Source organism: Mytilus californianus, unplaced genomic scaffold (genome assembly GCF_021869535.1).
Source record: "Mytilus californianus isolate M0D057914Y unplaced genomic scaffold, xbMytCali1.0.p SCAF_2, whole genome shotgun sequence".
Classification (NCBI taxonomy): Eukaryota; Metazoa; Mollusca; class Bivalvia; order Mytilida; family Mytilidae; genus Mytilus; species Mytilus californianus.
In genome coordinates, this window is record NW_026262668.1 from 76325001 (window position 1) to 76345771 (window position 20771).

The window sequence follows — 20771 nt, forward strand, 5'->3', positions numbered from 1 at the left end:
GTATTATATTTGTATATATATATATATATATATATAATTGTTAGTCGTTACTTTATATCGGCAAAAAGCCCGTGTGTATATTTTAGTTCATTGTGCATAACATATATAGTTATAGTTTTTAGTATTGCCGTATTGTTTGTGGACAACTTGGATCCAAATATTTACTGGAACGTACGTTTAAGATATAAACGCCTGGTTACACGTTACATATTTGGTGGCTAGCGGTTGGGATTCAAGTTGTCTATTGAACATTTTTTGATTGATTGATCGTCATTTAATTTATTGTCAGTTGACATCAGTATTTATTTAAAGGATTAAAGTAAATCAACCATGTTACACCCCAGTTCTATTGTTATACTTCATAGTTTCTATTTCTGAAACAAGTGTAAATTGAATAGATCTATTGTTACGAATAACAAAGGATTTTGACCACAGGGTGTGACGAGCGGGGTTTCTGGAAACCCCTGCTTCTACATCCCGCAAACAAAGTCCATTGGTATTCGTAACAATAGAAATTGATTTTTTTTTAAATAGCATGAACATAAGAAACTACTAATAGTGTTCACTACAAATTGTTTCGAAAATAAAATTAAGCATCTATTTTAAATACAAAAATAATCCTTTAAATACTCCTTTGCTTGAAGGTAATCTTTTTTACCCAAGTCATATGTCTCTATTCTAAAGCATTGGTCTTTTAAAAAAAAATGGGGATTCTAACTCCCGGGACCCCCCCTCCCCCGGTTACCCATTGGCCGATCTGGGGGTGGGGGTTCCGCGGTTTAAACCCGACTTTTATTTAAAAGATCACTGCATTTGAATGGTTGGACCCCCCCTTTTTTTCTATTGAGTTGGGAACCCCAAGCTGGATCAGCCCCTGTTTGCCCCCAAAAAGGGAGTTCCTAAATATTAAATCTGTATCTTTGTATGTTGAGCGTGTCTGATAGTCGGGTCACATCTATCCCTTAGTATGTCCGAATATGAATGTTTGTTTATTTTGAGAAGAGGGGGGGGGGGGTGGTGGTTATAAAACCGTAAGATATGAAATACAGTTATGATTACCTTTATTACACTGATACAGGTAAGTACTTTGGGTTATAATATAGCCTTTATCTTAAGTCTCTTCTACCAAATCCAACGCTTGCCACAAAATGTGGTCCGTCTTATACCCGTCCATATTGACAACTGCATACAAGGAGCATGATGTATTTTTTGTTTGTAATAAGAATACACGAAACGGTCAACCTTGACCCGCTGATCCATTTTAGCACATGGATTTAACGGGAATATGCAAAACAACTTTGACATTTGTGAAATATACTCACTTGTCAAAGTTTGAACAAAGATACCCTAAGAAAGGTTACTAGTGAGGTTTCATGTAATAAAAAAAAAATTCTTATAAATCATGGTTTGATATTGTCAATAAATATGCTATCGGTTTTTTTTTTTCATTTAATAATCAATGTTAACGAATAATGGGTTTAGAATGGGGTGTAAGTTAGTTATACACCTCGGGATACGGTGTGTCTGGATAAGAAACCCCTCCGGCCTCCGGCCGACGGGGTTTCTTATCCAGACACACCTATCCCTCGGTGTATAACTATTACAGACATAGTTGTAGTTCACGGCTGAGTTGTAACACGAGTGTATTATTTAATAAAATATTATGACACTATAATTGTTTTATTTGAATTACAATATACAGTAATAAATATGTTAAATATTAACGATCAGATTGCTGAAATAAGTAGACAAATTCAGTCTCTTAGTGAAAGCACAATGCAACATGGACTTGGCTTTATATCTTCTACATCTAAAGATCAGGGTGTACGTACAAAGGTTATTGCAAATAAAGATCATGATTCAGGCGTAGTGACGACAGGGCCGTCTCTATCAGCACATAGCGGATTGGCCGTGGGAGATACACTGCCTTTGCCAGATGGGAATATTATATCAAATCCTCACATGAGTAATAGAAAATCCATGGGGCAAGATAAACAGTATTTAACAAAAAACCAAAGTACTGCTCATACTGTTTGCTCTGGTTCAAACGATGTTAAAATCAAACCATCAAAATATGATGGCAATACTCCTTGGATGGATTACTTATCACACTTTAAGATGTGTGCCCTAATCTATATGTGGTCTGAACATCAAAATGGTTTGTACTTGGCCGTGTCACTGGTTGGACAGGCCCAAGCAGTCCTTGGCGATTTACCAAAGGAAAAGAGAAAAATATTTTTAGACCTAGTAAATGCACTGGAAGAACGCTTTGCTCCATCTAGTCAAACTCAACTATATCGTGTTCAATTCAAGAAATGTCGACAAAAAGCAAGCGAGACGTTGCCGGGGTTAGGTCAGTCAGTTCGAAGACTTTCTAATCTGGCCTACCCGACTGCCCCGTTAGAATTAAGATACACGCTCGCCAAAGAACAATTTATAGATGCGTTAGAAGACTCAGAAATGAGACTCAGAGTTAAACAGTCTCGTCCAAAAGGTCTTAACGATGCTATACGGTTGGCAGTTGAGCTTGAAGCTTACAACAAGGCTGAGAGTAAAACAATGAAAAATATGAGTCACTTACGACAGACTACGAGTTACGAACGGACAGAAGCACCTTATAGTCCTGATACGGCTGTATCTATGGGACAAATGACGACGTGCACGTGGATGCAGACGATTGAAAATAATTTACTGTCCTTAACAAAAGAGATTAAAGATTTAAAGTCCGAAAGAAAGTTCCAACCAAGGGGGAAGATAAATAGCGCACAAAGTAAAGGAAAAAGGTGTGGTGCCTGTTTCAGTTGTGGAGAAATAGGACACTTTGCAAGAAATTGTCCCAATAATATTCAGAAACCAAGTACTCGGGGAACAGATAACAACGGAACATATACGGACGGATCGGTTAATACACTGAAGTCTGAAGTTAAGTCTTCAAACAATGATAAAGACGCTGTTGTTGTTTCAGCATCAGAGGATGCAGGAATGTTTGTTGAGTTGAGCATTCAAGATGTACCAGTCAAGTTTGTGGTTGATACTGGAGCTACACTAACTTTAGTCTCTACAAGAGTGTATGTTTTAATTCCTGACTTGTGTAGGCCACATCTGAGTAAAACTAGGTCAAAGATTAAGTCCGTCTGTGACAAATATCTAAGCCTTCGAGGTAAAGGTAGTTTTAAAATGGATTTTGGTAAAGAGAAGTTTACTTCAGAGGCCGTTGTAACTGACCTACAAGTAGATGGTATTCTAGGTTTAGACTTTATGAAGAAAAATAAGTGTTTGATTGACGTGTCTGCTAACTTATTACACATCGATAACTTTAGGGTTCCTCTAATTTTTCAAGGTACCCAACGTAGAAATGCTGACGCATTAAGTAGTGCTCCAGGCAAACCACGTCGGTTAACATCAGACAGTCAGTCAAACATGAGCAGTGGTTGTTCTAAGAGGGAACATAGTCATGTCAAAATCGTAACCAGTCAGATGCCTGACAATGGCAAAGAATTGACTCTAATGGAACAACAATCAAATGACTCGGACCTTAAAATTGTTAAGCGGTGGCTGACAGAGGGTCATAGGCCACAATACAATGAGGTATCCGGTAAGGGATTCTTTATAAGGTCATTATGGAGTCAGTTTGATAGTTTAGAGCTCCAAGAGGATATAGTAGTTAGACGCTTCAATGAACTAGAACTGAACGTTGCAAAATTACAAGCGGTAATTCCAATGTCGGAGCGCAAACGAGTATTAGAATACTGTCATGACACAAAGTATGCTGGTCACTTAGGTATTCATAAAACTTGAGAGAAAATACGCCAGTCTTACTATTGGCCTGGTTTGCAATCTGACGTTAGGGCATATGTTGCTAGTTGCAATAAGTGTACTAGGAGAAACCACCCAATGAAAAAGAATCGTGCCTCAATGAGATTGGAGGAGGACAATGGTCGTCATGAGAGAAAAAGACCAGCCTGGACGGCTGATAATGTTATTGAGTGAATTTCAGCGTATGTATATATATATATTGATGAAATTTGTTTTGTAATTGTAAAGTTTATATCATGCGGGACGCATGTAGATTGAGGCGTGGGTTATGTAATGTTTATTGGTTGTTATGGTTACAAACAAGAAGAACCTTGTTATATCAATACATGTTTCACGCAGAAGGAAGCGTTGTGTCGATTTAGACGTTTGGCGGGAAAGTCAGTGGTTGGGTCCAAGGGTATGGGGGTGTTTGAGAGGGATTCTTGTGTTCGGTATCGGGAACATCTAGAGAACACCCCTATCCAGTAAATATTGTATTCGCCCTGGGGTATATAAGCGGGTGAGGAATAGAATTCGGGTTCTGTCGATATTCTCATTAAGAAGACCAGTGTACAAGAGTAAGGCATGTTATATAGCTGTAAGTGATATTGTCGAGGACAACTTGTACTGGGGACAACTTGTACTGGGTACAAGTTGGTCTAACATAGGAAGTTGGCAGAGCAGACTGTCCCATACGGAGGACGGACTGTAATAACCCGCACTGTCTGGTAGTGACAGACTGTCCCACTCGGAGGACAGCTGTACCAGCAGCACTGTCTGGTATTGACAGACTGTACCAGCCACACTGTCTTGTAGTGACAGACCGTCCCATCTGGAGGACAGGCTGTAAGATTGTATTATATTTGTATAAATATATATATATATATATAAGTCTAGAGATTTGCACAACGATACTAATATAAGAGGGTATTATACAAAGATGTTGTTAATAAATCGTGTTGACAAATATTTCGGCTTAACAAATAGCCTTCTTCAGTGTCAATTATTTTAACAATAATATTTCGGCTTAACAAATAGCCTTCTTCAGTGTCAATTATTTTAACAGTATTGTTAAAATAATTGACACTGAAGAAGGCTATTTGTTAAGCCGAAATATTTGTCAACACGATTTATTAACAACATCTTTGTATAATACCATCTTATATTAGTATCGTTGTGCAAATCTCTAGACTTATATAATTTTTTCCTTATCTGCACAGTATCGTCTATTCTAGACGATCCGGTACATAGTAAATTTGCTGGTTGGTCCTTTTTATAGACTTCTATATATATATATATATATATATAATTGTTAGTCTTTACTTTATATCGGCAAAGAGCCCGTGTGTATATTTTAGTTCAATGTGCATAACATAGATAGTTATAGTTTTTAGTATTGCCGTATTGTTTGTGGACAACTTGGATCCAAGTATTTACTGGAACGTACGTTTAAGATATAAACGCCTGGTTACACGTTACATTAGTAATAGGATAACTATATTTGGTATATGGTTTCCTTGCAGCGTCTAAATGTCAGTCAGACAGGGCCCGTTCATCTGACCTCGACGTCATTTCATGGATCAGCGATTCGTGAAGGTTAATGTTACGTGATTAGGTCCGTTTCTCAGACACTATAAGCAGTAGGTCAATTATATGTGGTGTATGAAATGATTGTAAGGGGTACATGTCAGTCTGGCAGGGTTTCATCTGACCTTGAACTCATTCTCATGGTTCATTGGTCAATGTTAAGATTTTGTGTTTTGATCTGTTTTTCAAGTACTATAGTATATTTGGTGAATGGAATTATTGTAAGGTGTTCATGTCGGTCTTGCCGGTATCATCTGACCTTGACCTCATTTTCATGGTTCATTGGTTAATAAGTTTTTGATTTCGGTCTGTTTTTCAAATATTAATAGTAATAGGTCAGCTATATTTGGTTATGCTGGGAACAGTATATCTAACATATCAATATATATGTTCCTGGTGTATGAAATAATTGTAAGGTGTACAAGTCTGTCTGGCAGGTATCATCTGACCTTGACCTCATTTTCATGGTTCATTGGTCAATATTAAAATGTTAAGTTTTAGTGTTTTGGTCTGTTTTTCTATTACCATAAGCATTAGGTCAACTATATTTGGTATATTGACAGAATTTATCTGACCTTGACCTCATTGTCGTGGATCTTTAAAAATATTAAGATTATGTGATAATTGTAGGAAAATCTTTATCTTTAAGAGTTTCAACATAAAATAAATATCCAGTAAAGCAGGCGTGACATTTCAGTGTTTGCACTCTTGTTATTGTTTGTTTTTTTTACTCAGATACTAGAGATAATTAAGGGAGCTACCATTTGATTTTTATGGGGGGGGGGGGGGGGGGGCTAGGATGAAATTTGAAAAAAATAGGCAGGACAGGAGTTCTGAGTAAATAAAAAAGGCAGGATGAGACACTTGCAAAAAAAAAAGTCAGGATAAACTTTAAAAAAAAAAGGCAGAACCTAATCGAGTGAAAATAAAAAAGGCAGGACAGAGATTACAACTAAAAAAAAATGCAGGACAACATTTTTCAATCCTAGCCCCCCCCCCCCCCCCCCCTAAAAATCAAATGGTAGCTCCCTAAGGTCATTAAATTTTGGTTACGGAATTTTTGTTGTGTGTGCACGTGCCTGCCTTTGCAATTTTTTACCTAATCTTTAACTCATATTTAATGTTTCATTGGTCAATGTTAAGTTTCATGGTTTGCATGGTCTTCTTCGCAGATAATAGTCAATAAAAGTTAACAACATTTGGTGATTACATGATTGTTTGTGTACTGGTCTGTCATATATATAAAAAAAAAGATATGCACTGTGTATCATCACCACCGTATATAGGTATCCTTGGCCTGGTTCTCTGTTTATTGTCTAAGAAGAACAACATTACTGTACAAATATTAACATATAGGTACGCTGGTATTTGTACAGTAATGTTGTTCTTCTTAGACAATGAACAGATAAACAGGCCATGGGTATAAACAATAATGCCCTGATCAACCTTTAAGTTAAAACTCATGTATTTGAATTATAGTAATCTCCTGGTGGACCAAGAACAATCCAGATTAAGTATAATCATGGAAGTATTATATTGTCAATATAATACTTCCATGGTATAATCATGGAATAACAAATAAAATGTAAATTGTCAATGACTAAAGGACGGCAAGGGACGATTCTTGTCGCCATCTAGGACTTATATAGTAGTGTAGTATTCCCAGTTACCATAGGTCTTCAATTGCAGCAAAATTGGCGATGACCCTGGACAAAGGTTATTCACTGACAAATGAAAGCGGCTTCTCGTGAATAAGGTGTTGAAAATATGATAATGTCGTGTTTATTTGCTGAGCATTTTCAGTTCGCATTTGTATTTCGGTTATAAACAAATGATATAAAAATAAGAAGATGTGATATGATTGCCAATGAGACAACTCTCCACCAGTGACCAAATGACACAGAAATTAACAACTATAGGTCACCTTACGGCCTGCAACAATGAGCAAAGCCCATCATACCGCATAGTCAGCTATAAAAGGCCCCGAATTGACAAATGTTAAACTATTCAAACGAGAAAACTAACGGCCTGATTTATGTACAAAATAACGAACGAAAAACAAATATGATATACAGCAACAAACGACACCACTGAATTACAGGCTCCTGTCTTTGGACAGGCACATACAGAGTGTGGCGGGGTTTAACATGTTTCGCGGGCGCCCAACCCTCCTCCTAACCTGGGACAGTGGTGCAACAGTACAACACAAGAACAAACTGTACAAAACAATAAACGAATAATAAATATAACATATACAGAAACGAAAAAACAACCACTGAATTACAGGTTCCTGACTTGGGACAGGCACATTCAGAATGTGGCGGGGTTAAACATGTTAGCGGGTGCCCAACCCTCCCTTAACCTGGGACAGTGGTGTAACAGTACAACATATGAACAAACTGTAAAAATCAGTTGAAAAGGCTTAACTCGTCAGATAGATACAAAGCAAAAACAAGTTACAAAAACAGAGTGGACGTGGCAGGGTACTTATACAACCCCACAACAGAAAGACACCAAGTACAGATCTGAGAGTACTCGCAGTTACTGACAGCTAGTTCAAAGCCAATAACAACTTATAAAAAAATCATGCATCTAAGACTAAAATATCAATCAATACACATCCAACATCCAATGAATTTAGTGTAAAGACGTCATAAACAGTCAGAGAAAAACGTGACCTTGTGCAATGCCAAGATACAGGTATCGACAGATTGTAGAACCATGAATATGCAAATGAGTTTGTTTCTGTGTTTACAAATCCAAAAAGCATTTTTATTTTGTTACTTATGCCCTTCAAGGAAATGCTACGGTTAAAATAGGAAGACTACCCAAGTTTGTCAGGAGTGTAACAATTGTGTTAAGATGTTATTTTTTTTTAAGACAATGTTGTTATTGTTGTTTTTTTCTTGAATTTCAGTAAACACCAACTGTTGTAGATTATCAGTAACAAGCATACCATTAATATGGCCTTCATTGCCTTTGTATGCTCAATACGTTTATGTCAGGAGTCAGGAGGACATAAAAGGTGCTGTTAAACTGGAGGTTATAATGTGGATATTATATGGAGTCAACAGCTATATCTCCTTTAGAGTATTGTTATATTTGGTTGAATGACATTCAGCCATTTTTGTTTCACATGCGACGAAATTAGCAGAATGCGAGACATAAGGATTGCTTTTCCGGCTCCGGCGTCAACAATTGTTAAGTTTTCTGCTTAAGTTAGTTTGATAGGAACTACTTGTGATAGATCATTGATATTTAAGATAAAGTTGCAATATTATCAGTACATATCAGTTTGACGGCTATTTTGAGGCCATGGTCCAGTGACTTTGAATTAATTAGCAATTTTCAATGTTAAGTTCTCTGCTTAAGTTAGTTTGATAGGATCTACTTGTGATAGATCAATGATATTTTGTATGAAGTTGCATTACTATCAGTTCATATCAGTTTGATGACTATTTCAAGGCCCTGCCCCCCAGGTCATGGTCCAGTGACATTGAATTAATAAGCAATTTTCAATGTTTTTTTCTGCTAAAGTCAGTTTGATAAGAACTACTTGTGATAGATCAATGATATTTTGTATGAAGTTGCATTAATATCAGTACATATCAGTTTGACTCCAATTTTGAGGCCCTGCCCCCTAGGAAATGGTCCAGTGACTTTGAATTAATTAGCAATTTTTAAAGTTTTTCTGCTTAAGTTATATTAATAGGAACTACTTACAATAAACATTATTTTCTATAAAGTTACATTACTGTCTGTAGTGTACATCTCAGTTTGTTGACCATTTTTAGGCCCTGTCCACTAGATCATGTTCCAATGACTGAATTAATAAGCAATGTTGCTGGCCATCAAATTGTCTTTTTCTGAATTTTATGCCAATAGGCAAGACATATCTCTGTGTCAACAGTTTATAATTTATGAGGACAGAATATATGGTCCTTTGTCCGGCAACATACGTAAAGATTTTGAAAGAAGACTTCACAAGTTTTATATTCAACTTATCTTTTACTCCCTCTTCATATGTTCCTTCAAATCTATGTGTAGTTGTAATGATGAATACCAAAGAGTACCACATGTGTAGTTGTAATGATGAATACCAAAGAGTAACACATGTGTAGTGGTTATGATGAATACCAAAGAGTACCACATAAATCTTGGCTTTGGATCATCTTTTCCAACAATTTAGCTACCAAAAGTCCATGGAAAAATAATAGATGGAGATCAGTCAAATTTCCAATACTGTAACAATTACAGTTTCCATTAAAGTTTGGTTTTATTTGGACATAGGGTTTAAATGTCTCATCAAACCAAAGGTTTTTGAAACTATCTTTCATGGTATGATTTTACAGAAGACGATGTGGAAATACCTAGGGGTGTAAATATCTCACTACAATTCTTACGCTGCTAAGGAATAAAAGAGCAAAAGGAAGTTACAATATTATTATCTTTTATTGATCTTTAAGTAAAATTCACTGGCATATTTCAATTGGAATTATACATTTTTATCTTTAAAATATGCTTAAGTTACCATTTGGCTTTAAGTGTAACATTCATCAGTATAATTCTAACACAAAACTTTGATCTAAATTATAACCCTTTGACAGATTTCTAGAGGAGATTATTAAGGGATGTGTTTATCAATGCAACAGCAAAGATATAGCTCGTTAAACATTCTAAGATAAGAAGACAAGACCATTAGATAGATAAAGAAAACAACCACATCAGATTTTTATTTCAGATATTCCTACCTCCATTTAGAAAAAAAATATTAAAAATCATATGAGGGTTAATAATTAAACACAAAAACCCCAAAATATATATCTGAAATTGTTAGTTAAGTAAACTTTGCACATCAAAAGAGAAATATTTTAAAGCAAAATAAGCACAACAAAGTTAAAATCTGTCTTTTAAAAACACAATGAAACTTCAATTCATCATTTTATAACTCTGTTTCTAAATTTGTTATTTTCATAATAATCCATTAGGTAACAGAAAAAAGTAAATTTCAATACTAACCAATTATTATCATTATGTAACATTATGTATGTAGATCACAAACAAATTTAATCTGTTTTTCTTGTTTCAATATACATTAAAAAAACAGTTGCATTGATTTTTTTGGTATATTGAAATTGTTGCATTGAATTTGGCAGACTTTTTTGTTATTGACACATGGCTTATATGGAAAGCCAAATAAAATAAATGGGGAATGTGTCCATGGGACACAGATGATGCCCCTGCTTGCATAAAACATTATAAAGGGACATAACTCAAGAACGGTAAAAGCGACGTTACCCAAATTTGTACTTGATCTGAATTTTGTAGTAATAAGCATTATGTATAAGTTTCATAACATTTGGTTTAGGCAAACTAAAGTAAGAGAAAGGAAATGAAAAATTCAACAATTTTCCATTTAATTCTATAACCGTAAAAGTGACGCCACCAAAATTCAAGCTTGATCTGTGTTTTGTGGTAATAAGCATTGTGTATAAGTTTCATAACATTTGGTTGAGGCAAACTTAAGTAAGAGAACGAAAATGAAAAATTCAGCAATTTTTCCATTTTGAAGGGGCATAACTCTAGAACGGTAAAAGTGACGCCACCAAATTTCAAACTTGATCTGTGTTTTGTAGTAATAAGCATTGTGTATAAGTTTCATAAAATTTGGTTGAGGCAAACTAAAGTTAGAGAACGGAAACCAATTTTGGGACATACAGACAGACAGACATACAGACGGACAAGGGTAAAACTTAATGCCCCTTTCGCTATGGTGGGGGCATAAAAATGTAAACAAAACAAATAATAAAACTAGAATCATTGAGAAAGATCTAACATGCATTTTATATCACCTAACAAATTTTAGTATGACTCACCGGACATTGATAAACAATACTGATATTATACCAGTTTAACACATCTGTTGCACATATACTATGATGCTGCTTTCAATAAATGTGATTCAGTCTAAAGTACAAGTACAAGTGAAATAAAACTATGTCCTCTAGAGCCAGACCATATCACAAGATATAGTTTTGAAACTTAACACCAAACTTATGAGTTAGGCATCGAATAGCTTGGTTAAAATTGTTCTAATTTAAATATATCTCAGCACTCTTCTTTGAAATTCTAAGAAATCTTTTGTTCTGAAGTGGAAGCTATCTTGGATGCAGGACAGAGTTATTTGATGCTTTTATCAAAGTAGAAAATTGACTTCACAAGTTTGTTACAGGCACAATCAGTAACTAATCAGAATTTAATGATGTTTCTATTTAAAGTAAGGGTGGCCATATTAGATGGGAATTAGAGAAATGAAAGCTTAAGAGCAAATACAATGAAATTTTCCATATAATTAATATCTACAAGGGGCATTACTTTTTTTATAATATTTGATTGGCACTGACTATTGAACTTGTCTGAGACATTGCTGATATAAACATTTGATAAAAAAAAAAATTGAAAAAAAAACCTGGCAAGAATTGTACACATGAAAGCGCTATCAATGCAATTTTCCATATAATTAATATTTACGAGGGGCATAGCTCTTAAAAATAATTGAGCGGCACTGATTTTTTAAGAACTTGTCGAGACATTGCTGATATAAACCTATGATATAAGTTTTATAAAAATCTGGCAAGAATTGTACACATGAGAGCACTAATAAGACCGGACGGAAAGATGGACGGACATACGACCGGTATTTCTATGTGTGATGCGTTGCGGGGGGGGGGGGGGGGGGGGGGGGGGGGGGGGGAAACGTATTTAAATGTTTGTAAGCAATACATAATCTTAAAAACATATTCAATTGTGTATGAAACTGAAATAACTGCAAATAAAACATCTGTAACACAGCAATCTCATTTTATCTTCAAACTGGCATGAGCATTTTACCAATAAACCATTAAAAGTAATAAATCAGACTAAACATCTTACTCAAAAACATTTATCTCAAATATCTGGCAACCTCATTATATGTATACCAAGTAAAACAACAGCTTTTAATTTTTCATAAACAATATGTGTAATATATCACTCATAAAAACAAATGCTACATAAATTATCAATGGTATCTAACTAAAATTTATCTGTCTATACATACTATTATTTTGCCTAAAACTACTAAAATGTTGATTTTACCATGGATACATTTAAGTAAATTAAGAAACCAGTTGAGATTGAACAGCAGAGTTTGGAGTTAAATTTATTACTGTGAAATCAGGCATTGGTAGGAAAGACTCATTTTTTTTTCTCAATAACTAGTAATCTTGTCTTTATACTAAAATTGCAAAAATGTGCATTTTAAACAGACACATCTTTATCATATTTACCTTTTTGAAATCAATTATGAAAAACTAGGAATTATTAGTTTAATTACTGTAATTGAACATTTTTAGCTAATACATGAATTGAAATTGCTTAAATTGATTAATCTGCTAATTGTTTTTGTGGGAGTAAATAGGATAGTAAATGCTGTATCAAAACCTTGGAATGTTCAGGGATAAATTCTTTACAATTTTAATGATAAATGAATGTTTATGACGAAAACTTTGATAAATGTTTTCATAGAAATAATGTATACCAGATATAAGTATAATACTGATTTTTATTTGATTTCAAATATATATTTTTTTTTAGAAAAATAATCTTGAATAATAAGATTACAAGGCCATCACAAAGAAACAATTCAACAAATTTCAAAGTGTATTTCTGCCATTTAAGGTCATCATTTTGAAATATCCAACTTTTGAATTGAATAAACTAAAGTTTTCCAAATGAAATCCCTGCTATAATTACCGTCTTTATTTCATATATAAATCAGAACATAAAAAATCTGCAGGATATCTATATAATACTCTAATCTCTCAACAAGTTAAATCCCTTTAAAAATAAAAATAAAACAACAGATATATGTAACAATAAAATGCTTTCATTGTTAGAGATTCTATGACAATTTTGTATGAGAAAAATACCCTTTCCAATAATGTAAATGCAAATGTAATTACTTTTCCATGTAAGCATGCTTATACAACCAAATCTATTTCACAAAATATACTGTGAACATGAAAGGGAACTAACTCAACAAAAGGGCATACAATGATCTCTGTGTCCTGAGGTAGTCAAATATTTTGGCGTACATAATACTGTGGATTCATTTATTTTCGTGGGTATCAATTTCCGTGGATTGAGGCAAACTTGCATTTTCGTGGGTATTTGATTTCGTGGTTTTCCAATCTCTGCATACAAAGCCTATAGAAAATTTGTCATTCGTTGAAAATTGAATTCGTGGTTCACATGTACCCACGAAACCCACGAAAATTGGTATCCAACGAATAATAATGAATCCACAGTAAGGGTTTGTGACAATCTTAAGCAAAATCTGTAAGTAACTTTCAGAAACTGGGATTTAACTGGGCTTATTTCTTTTTTTAAAATTTATGAATGAATGCATTGAACTATTTGAAAATTTGCACACTACTCAACTAGTACATATAAAAACTTTGCAAAATACATCCTTCCAAAGCAAACTGTAATAGTTGTGGTAGATTCTCTTGAAATCATAAACAATAATTCCTTATTATCAAAGTTTAAGGGAAATCCATGAATGCATGGTTGAATTAAAGTTTAACATGTTTACCAAACTTTATATTTGAATACCATAAATTTTAATTGACATCATAGCATTGAAAAAAGAGGGATCCAAAGATAAATCTGAAGCACCATAATATCTTCATCATTGACTAGCAATGTACAATCAATCTTAAAAAATAACACTGTGGTATCAATTTGAAACACAGGATAATATTGGTAAATGAAACACTAATCATCCAAATACAATAAGTCATTTCTTATTTCAATCTTGACAAATTTCTTTACTGAAACACCATACTATATTATTTTTCCCTTTTCTCTAGACCAGCCCCAACTTACCAAAAATAATCAAGCTGATTAAGAAATACAGATCCTGTGTTTATGCTTTACTTACAAGGATCTGACAACACTCTGTTCCACTTTCTGCTCTGATAATTATTACATCAGCCAATGAAATTCATTCTTCAAATTTTAGAAGATGTGTAGTGTATCATTAAGACAAAACCAGATGATCCAAAAGGTCTTTCAAACAGAGAGTGGAGGAAAGAGCATTGTCTAAGTGTGGACATAGGATCTATTATTTTAATCAGATTGAAAAACAATTACTGTAAATTCAGAAATTATTGCGAGGTTTTTATTAATGTGAATAATGCGACTTGGTGATTACTGCAATAATAAGAACTTACATTCTGATATCCGATACGCGTTTCTGTATGCAGATTTTCCTGAAATCGCAATAATTAATCTTGCATTTTTGTCCATTCTTAAAAAATTAAAATAATAAATTTTGTATTTACAGTATCTTATCATTTCGTTATGACACAATTTTTTATGCTGAAGATACCAAGTATAATTGTCCCATTTATCACTAACCATCCAACTTTAGTTTTAACATTTCATTTTGGACAATACTCATGATTTTTTATACAGGGAGATTCTACTATTTAACATTCCTATATATGTGTAATCTCCACAAATAAAACATAATTGAACAAAAAGTTAAAAATACAATTTCACGTAATAAAATATTAAAAATATGCCATTATCTGAATAAAGACAGTATCCTCTCAAAATCTTAAATCATTAATAAACAAATGTAACACTAAAATAACTTATGATGTAAAACACAAACAGCTGCTTTTGTAATCATAAACATGGCAGTAACATTTAACACAGAGAATACATTTGATCACCTACAGAAAGTACCATGTACACTTGAATATTAAAAATATTATTATCGGTACATGCAAATAAAAGAGCACCAATCAATGACTTTTTCCCTAAACTGAAAAAAAAAAAGAATGCTTTAGTGATGATTATTGTATTAACAAATAACCCCAAAGAAAAGAAATATTTTAAACCTTATACCATGCAACTGATTAAAAATGTTAACACTCTTATTTTAACAACTCAATCTTAGTTCAGAAAGTCCAGTGGTTTTCTATGCTATGTTTCATGATTATCTATCTTCTAAACCTGGCATTGGGAAACCTTCAGCAAATTCCTCAACTTCAGATCTTAGAGAATCCAGCTGTTTAATGATGCCTGCATCACTTATAACAAATTCTTTGAATTCCTTTAATGTTTCTGAAAATTCAAAAAAATATCATTAAAACTAAAAACGCATATAATATTATAGTCGTATGAAAAGTGTTTCTGGTGATTATAATGTAAATGAAACATTGAACTAATGCATGCATATATACAAAACTAAGTCCTCAGTGCACATGTTTTACATTTATTAAGAATCCATAATCTATAATTGACAAAAAATGTTTCATTCGGTGATTGTTGATCAAAAACTTTGGGTACTAATTTACTTTTGGGTTTTGGGTATGAAAGTTTACCAACTTATTCTTGATAAACAATCAACACAGAATCATGGAGCTATTGAAAAATAAGTGAGATTATAGAGCCATGTTTGTTTTGTATATATTTTCAATGCATAACCATTTGTTAATTAAACTTTGTCATGGCAGTTTTCAAATTTGGTGTATTAAATTTTTTCTTTCTGAATTCTATCTTCCTTCCACATTTGTTTACTTTTTCTTTTATCACAGTTTTTCCCTTTGTACTTGTGCTTTGCGACTGCCGAATTACTAAAAATAAACTGCTTCTCTGAGCGCAGCTTGATACGACCGCAGAGGTCCAACCCTGAACAGTTGGGGCAAAAATGGACACAATATTAAAGCTTGATACAGGTCTGAATTAGGATTGTAATTAAATATTTGACATATTATAGGTTTCTGAATAAATCTAGTCAAAGAACTTGAAATCGGTTATATGAATTGAATTTATATTCAATTAAAGATTTCTTGCTGTTGTGTAATACACTGTGCTGTTGCGCAATACTTAGTAAATCTGTTTTCAGACTATAAACAAATAAAGTTCAATTAATTCTCAATGTCAAATTAGAAATTTATGAAAATCAAAAGGGAGCTTACATCAATAGATATAAACAATTTACCAAAGTTTCATGAGAATTGCTGACAGCATTTTTGAGTTATTGTCCGAAAACTGGAAAATCCCCCCTTTTTTAATGAATAAAACCCCATAACTCAGAAATGTAAAATGTAAAATTTATAAAATTCTAAAGGGAGCTTACATCAATAGATATAAGCAATTCACCAAAGTTTCATAAGAACTGCTGAAAGCATTTTTGAGGTTTTGTCCAAAAACTGGAAAATCCCCCTTTTTTCTGAATAGAACCCTGTAACTCGGAAAAATCTAAAATTTATAAAAATCTAAAGGGAGCTCATGTCAATAGATATAAACAATTCACCACAATTTCTTGCAAGTTAGTGAAAGCATTCGTGAGTTATTGTCCGAAAACTGGAAAATCCCCCTTTTTTTAATGAATAAAACACCATAACTCGGAAACGTAAAATCTAAAATTTATAAAAAACGAAAAAGAGCTCACGTCAAAAGATATAAACAATTCACCAAAGTTTTATGCAAATTGGTTAAAGCGTTTTTGAGTTAATGTCCGACATGTTTTGTCGACGGACGGACAGAAGGACAGACGGACGGACGGACAACGGTATACCATAATACGTCCCATAAACGGGCGTATAAAAAGGTATCATTGCTAAGGTTACTGCATCAGCGGTTCAAATAGCAGTGGTCTGAGGTTCGTGACCTTCTATTTTTGGATTCAGACCTTCCTGCCGGTTGTTAGCTTAACCCAACAGACTTTCGTATTTAGCAGGTTAAAAAAATTCCAAAAGCAGTTTGAATAAAATCTATATATCTAGTATAAAAATAATCTAAAAATATGCAAATTTGCTTAGATTCTCCACAATTGATTTGATGTGCAATCATGTGATTAGGAAACTTGAGAATATATAATTCAAACATAACTAGTAAACAGTATGAGTCTTTTTCATTTTGGGATCACCTCTTCCAAAACAAAACCTGATGAAATGGGTGATACAGCGGGGGTGACTGATGAAAGGCAGCCGAAAAGACAGGATCTGACTAAAGACCAAAAACATGACAGGAAAAAGCGAGAACATATATTTTTGCCCCAATGGAAGGTTAATCGTCCTTGGTTGAATTTCAATGAGGCACCTGGTTTAATGTTGTGCAAGTATTGTGTCAGATATCCACACACAGAGAAAGGGAAAATGCCCTGGTTCGTGGGACAAAAAACTTGACCCAATAAAAAATCATGAAACTACCGCCCAACATCTATCTTGCCAAAAACAGTGGTTAACAGAAACTGATCCCAAGTTTGAAAAAAAGTTTACAGAAATAGCTCTAACTTTCTGTTATCAATTTACTTGTATCGTTTTGAAATCTCTTCCTGGTTCAGAAATCACATCAGTTCTAATATTGATTATGAGCTATTCAAAGGTATGTCTTAATTAGAAAAGCAATATAGTAATTTAGATTCTTTAATAATTATAGTGTGTAATAAACTCTTCTTTTTTTAATGATAAATGAGGAGAATAAAGAGTACTGTTATCAATCCACGCTTGTCGGTGATAGGTAAAATTATTTCTCTAAATCAGTTCCGGATATTTAATTTTATATTTTTTTTAACTTTTTCTCTATTTTTTTACTAGATTATACATTTTCAAACATAAAAATTATTACAACAATTTGACAACTTTATCAAGTAGACATTTATACTTCGTAGGTTTACTAGTTGCCTGTATTTTGTAACTGTACATGAATTCTGCTTTAAATACAGAATATACATCTAAAGATTTTGTTTTCTGTTCGGACATATAATTTGCCTTGTATATACAGAACATTATTATATATTGTAATCAAATAATTAATTTCATAGTGTTGATCATCATTTATTTTATAACCCCATACTAAATTTTTCAATGTTAGAATATTTTCATTAATATTCAGTTTTTCAAGGAGTTTTTAAACTCTACTCCAGAAAGTATCAAGAAAGTGGCAATTAAGAAATATGTGATCATAATCTTCAGTGGTGTTCCAATATTGACTATTTGAAATATTGCAGATCTTCCACTTTTTCAATAAAATTTTACAAGGTAGAATAAAGTGTAGCAATTTCCAACAGCACACTTTGTACTTATTATCTTTTAAATAATGATGAACAAACTTTAACATATTACATGAAAGACTCTTAATGTATTCAAGGTTAAACATTGTCTTCCATCTGTAAAAACCAACAGGTATTTCAATTTCATTCTGAATTAATGTTATAAATTTTCCTGGTGTCCACATTTTTTAAATTTTCTTTATTATTACAATTATTATTAATATATATTACATAAGTTGTTGTTACTTTAGTTTTCTTTGAATTTTCCTGCTGTAAAATATTTATCCATTCCCTTCGAAATCTTTCTTAAATAAGCAAAATTCTGGCATCCAGTTATTTTTTATTCTAAGCTTTTGTAAAATAAGATTTTCTTCTATATTACCATTTTCATCAATAATGTCATTAACATAGATAATATTGCTATTTATCCAGTTTTGGAATAAAAGGCATTTATTTTTTTATCTTAATGAAATGATTTCCCCAAATAACTTCTTGTCAAATGGATCTAAAGTTTCTTGGCTGCTGTTAATTTTAATTAATTATCCATGCTTTAGCCATATTCAAATAAAATTCTGGCAGCTTCTTAAAATCTGGAATAGAATCGATATTACCAATATTCATATGAAAGATAAGGAAATCTTTTCCAAACTTATTAAAATAAAATAATGGTATAATTTTCCAGTTATTTAGATCTCCAGTAATTAACCTTTTGATCCACCCAATTTTGATAGATTCTATGTATTTATCTATGTTAATCATTTTCAAACCACTGTCTAGTTTTTCAAAGCTTAGTACTGTATGTTTAACTTTTTCTCTTTTGCTTTTCCATAAAAAATTATAATTTTTAAAATTTAACAATATATTCTTTTAAAAAAAGTAATATTGGGTATAATCAATGATTTGATAACTGTTATTTTGACCATCATGGTTAAATGTCTTTTCTCCCAATTCTTAATAATCATTTCAGATTTTTCTAATTGCTTTTCAGCATCAAGTTTTTGACATTCATTTTTGTTACACCCGAAAAAAATTCCTAAACATTTCACTGGTTTGTCTGTAAAGTTTATGTTTTCATATTTTTCTTTGCAATGTTTCTGTTTCCCTAACCAAATGCCTTCTGTTTTTGATCTGTTTAATTTAAGCCCTGATAATGGACAAAAGAAAAGTGTGGTGTCATCTGCAAGTTGACTGATTTTTAATGAATTTGTTTTCCCATCTATCTTGATTTCAAATCCTTTAAGACTATGGTCTTGCCTTATCCTACATGCTAATATCTCGACAACAATAACAAAAATTATTGCACTGCACTGACGTCCTTGTCTAATCCCTCGATGAATGTTGAGGGGTTCAGATATCCACCCATTATTGATCACTGAGCTTTTAATATCTGTATATAAAGTTTTTATCCATTTAAGCATAGAATCTTGAAAACCTAATTTTTTAAAGCTAAGAACATGAAATCCCATTCTAAAGAGTCGAAAGCTTTAGAAAAGTCTAAAAATAATAATGCTCCTTCTATATTAAATTTTTCTGCATTATCAATTATATCCTGTATTTGTCTAATGTTATAACCTATATATCTATTTTTAACATACCCATTTTTATCTTCATGGATAATTTTGGTAAATCATTTTTGATGCACTGAGCTAATGAATATGCTATTAATTTTGTATCAACATTTAATAAAGCTATTGGTCTATAATTAACTTAACAAAGCGGATAATTTTTTTATGGATAAGAAAGATAACTCCTAATTACTGAGTAGTTAACTCCCCTTTTTTATATGAAAAACTAAATGTGGATACAATAAACTCCTTTAATTCTTCCCAAAAAGCTCTATAAAATTCTATGCTTAATCCATCAATTCCAGGTGCTTTGTTCAATTTCATCTTACATAATGAATCTGTACATTCTTCAATAGTTAACCTTCCCTCCATAATATCTTGTGTCGTTTATTTATGATCAATATTTGTATCATTAATATAATTGTTAATAAATTTTATATCTGGATTTGTACTTTTATAAATACCTTTATAGAACTCTTTTTCTATTTTTAAAATTTTGGATGATTCAGTTTGTATCACCCCTTCTTTATCCCTCAGAGCAGTTATAGTTTTTCTTGTTTTTCCAACCCCAAAAAGAATTTTGTATTTTTTTCTCCTTCTTCTACCTATATAATCCTCAACCTTATTTGAGCTCCTTTTGTTTTTATTTCATATATTTTTTTTAATTTACTTTCATTAATAATTAATTCTTCTTGAAAATGTTTTATTACCTC

At 32.7% G+C, this 20771-nt stretch overlaps 1 protein-coding gene across 1 annotated transcript in view; it reads right to left on the minus strand.

Moving 5' to 3' along the window:
• Positions 1–12139: 12139 nt before the first annotated feature.
• The window catches only part of LOC127728207 (serine hydroxymethyltransferase, mitochondrial-like), a 43370-nt gene continuing 34738 nt past the window's right edge, over positions 12140–20771 (minus strand). Inside the window, exon 12 of the mRNA XM_052235435.1 lies at positions 12140–15558. Within this exon, the coding sequence (XP_052091395.1) occupies positions 15431–15558 (128 nt within the window). The 3' untranslated portion in view covers positions 12140–15430. The remainder of the gene's footprint in view (positions 15559–20771) is intronic.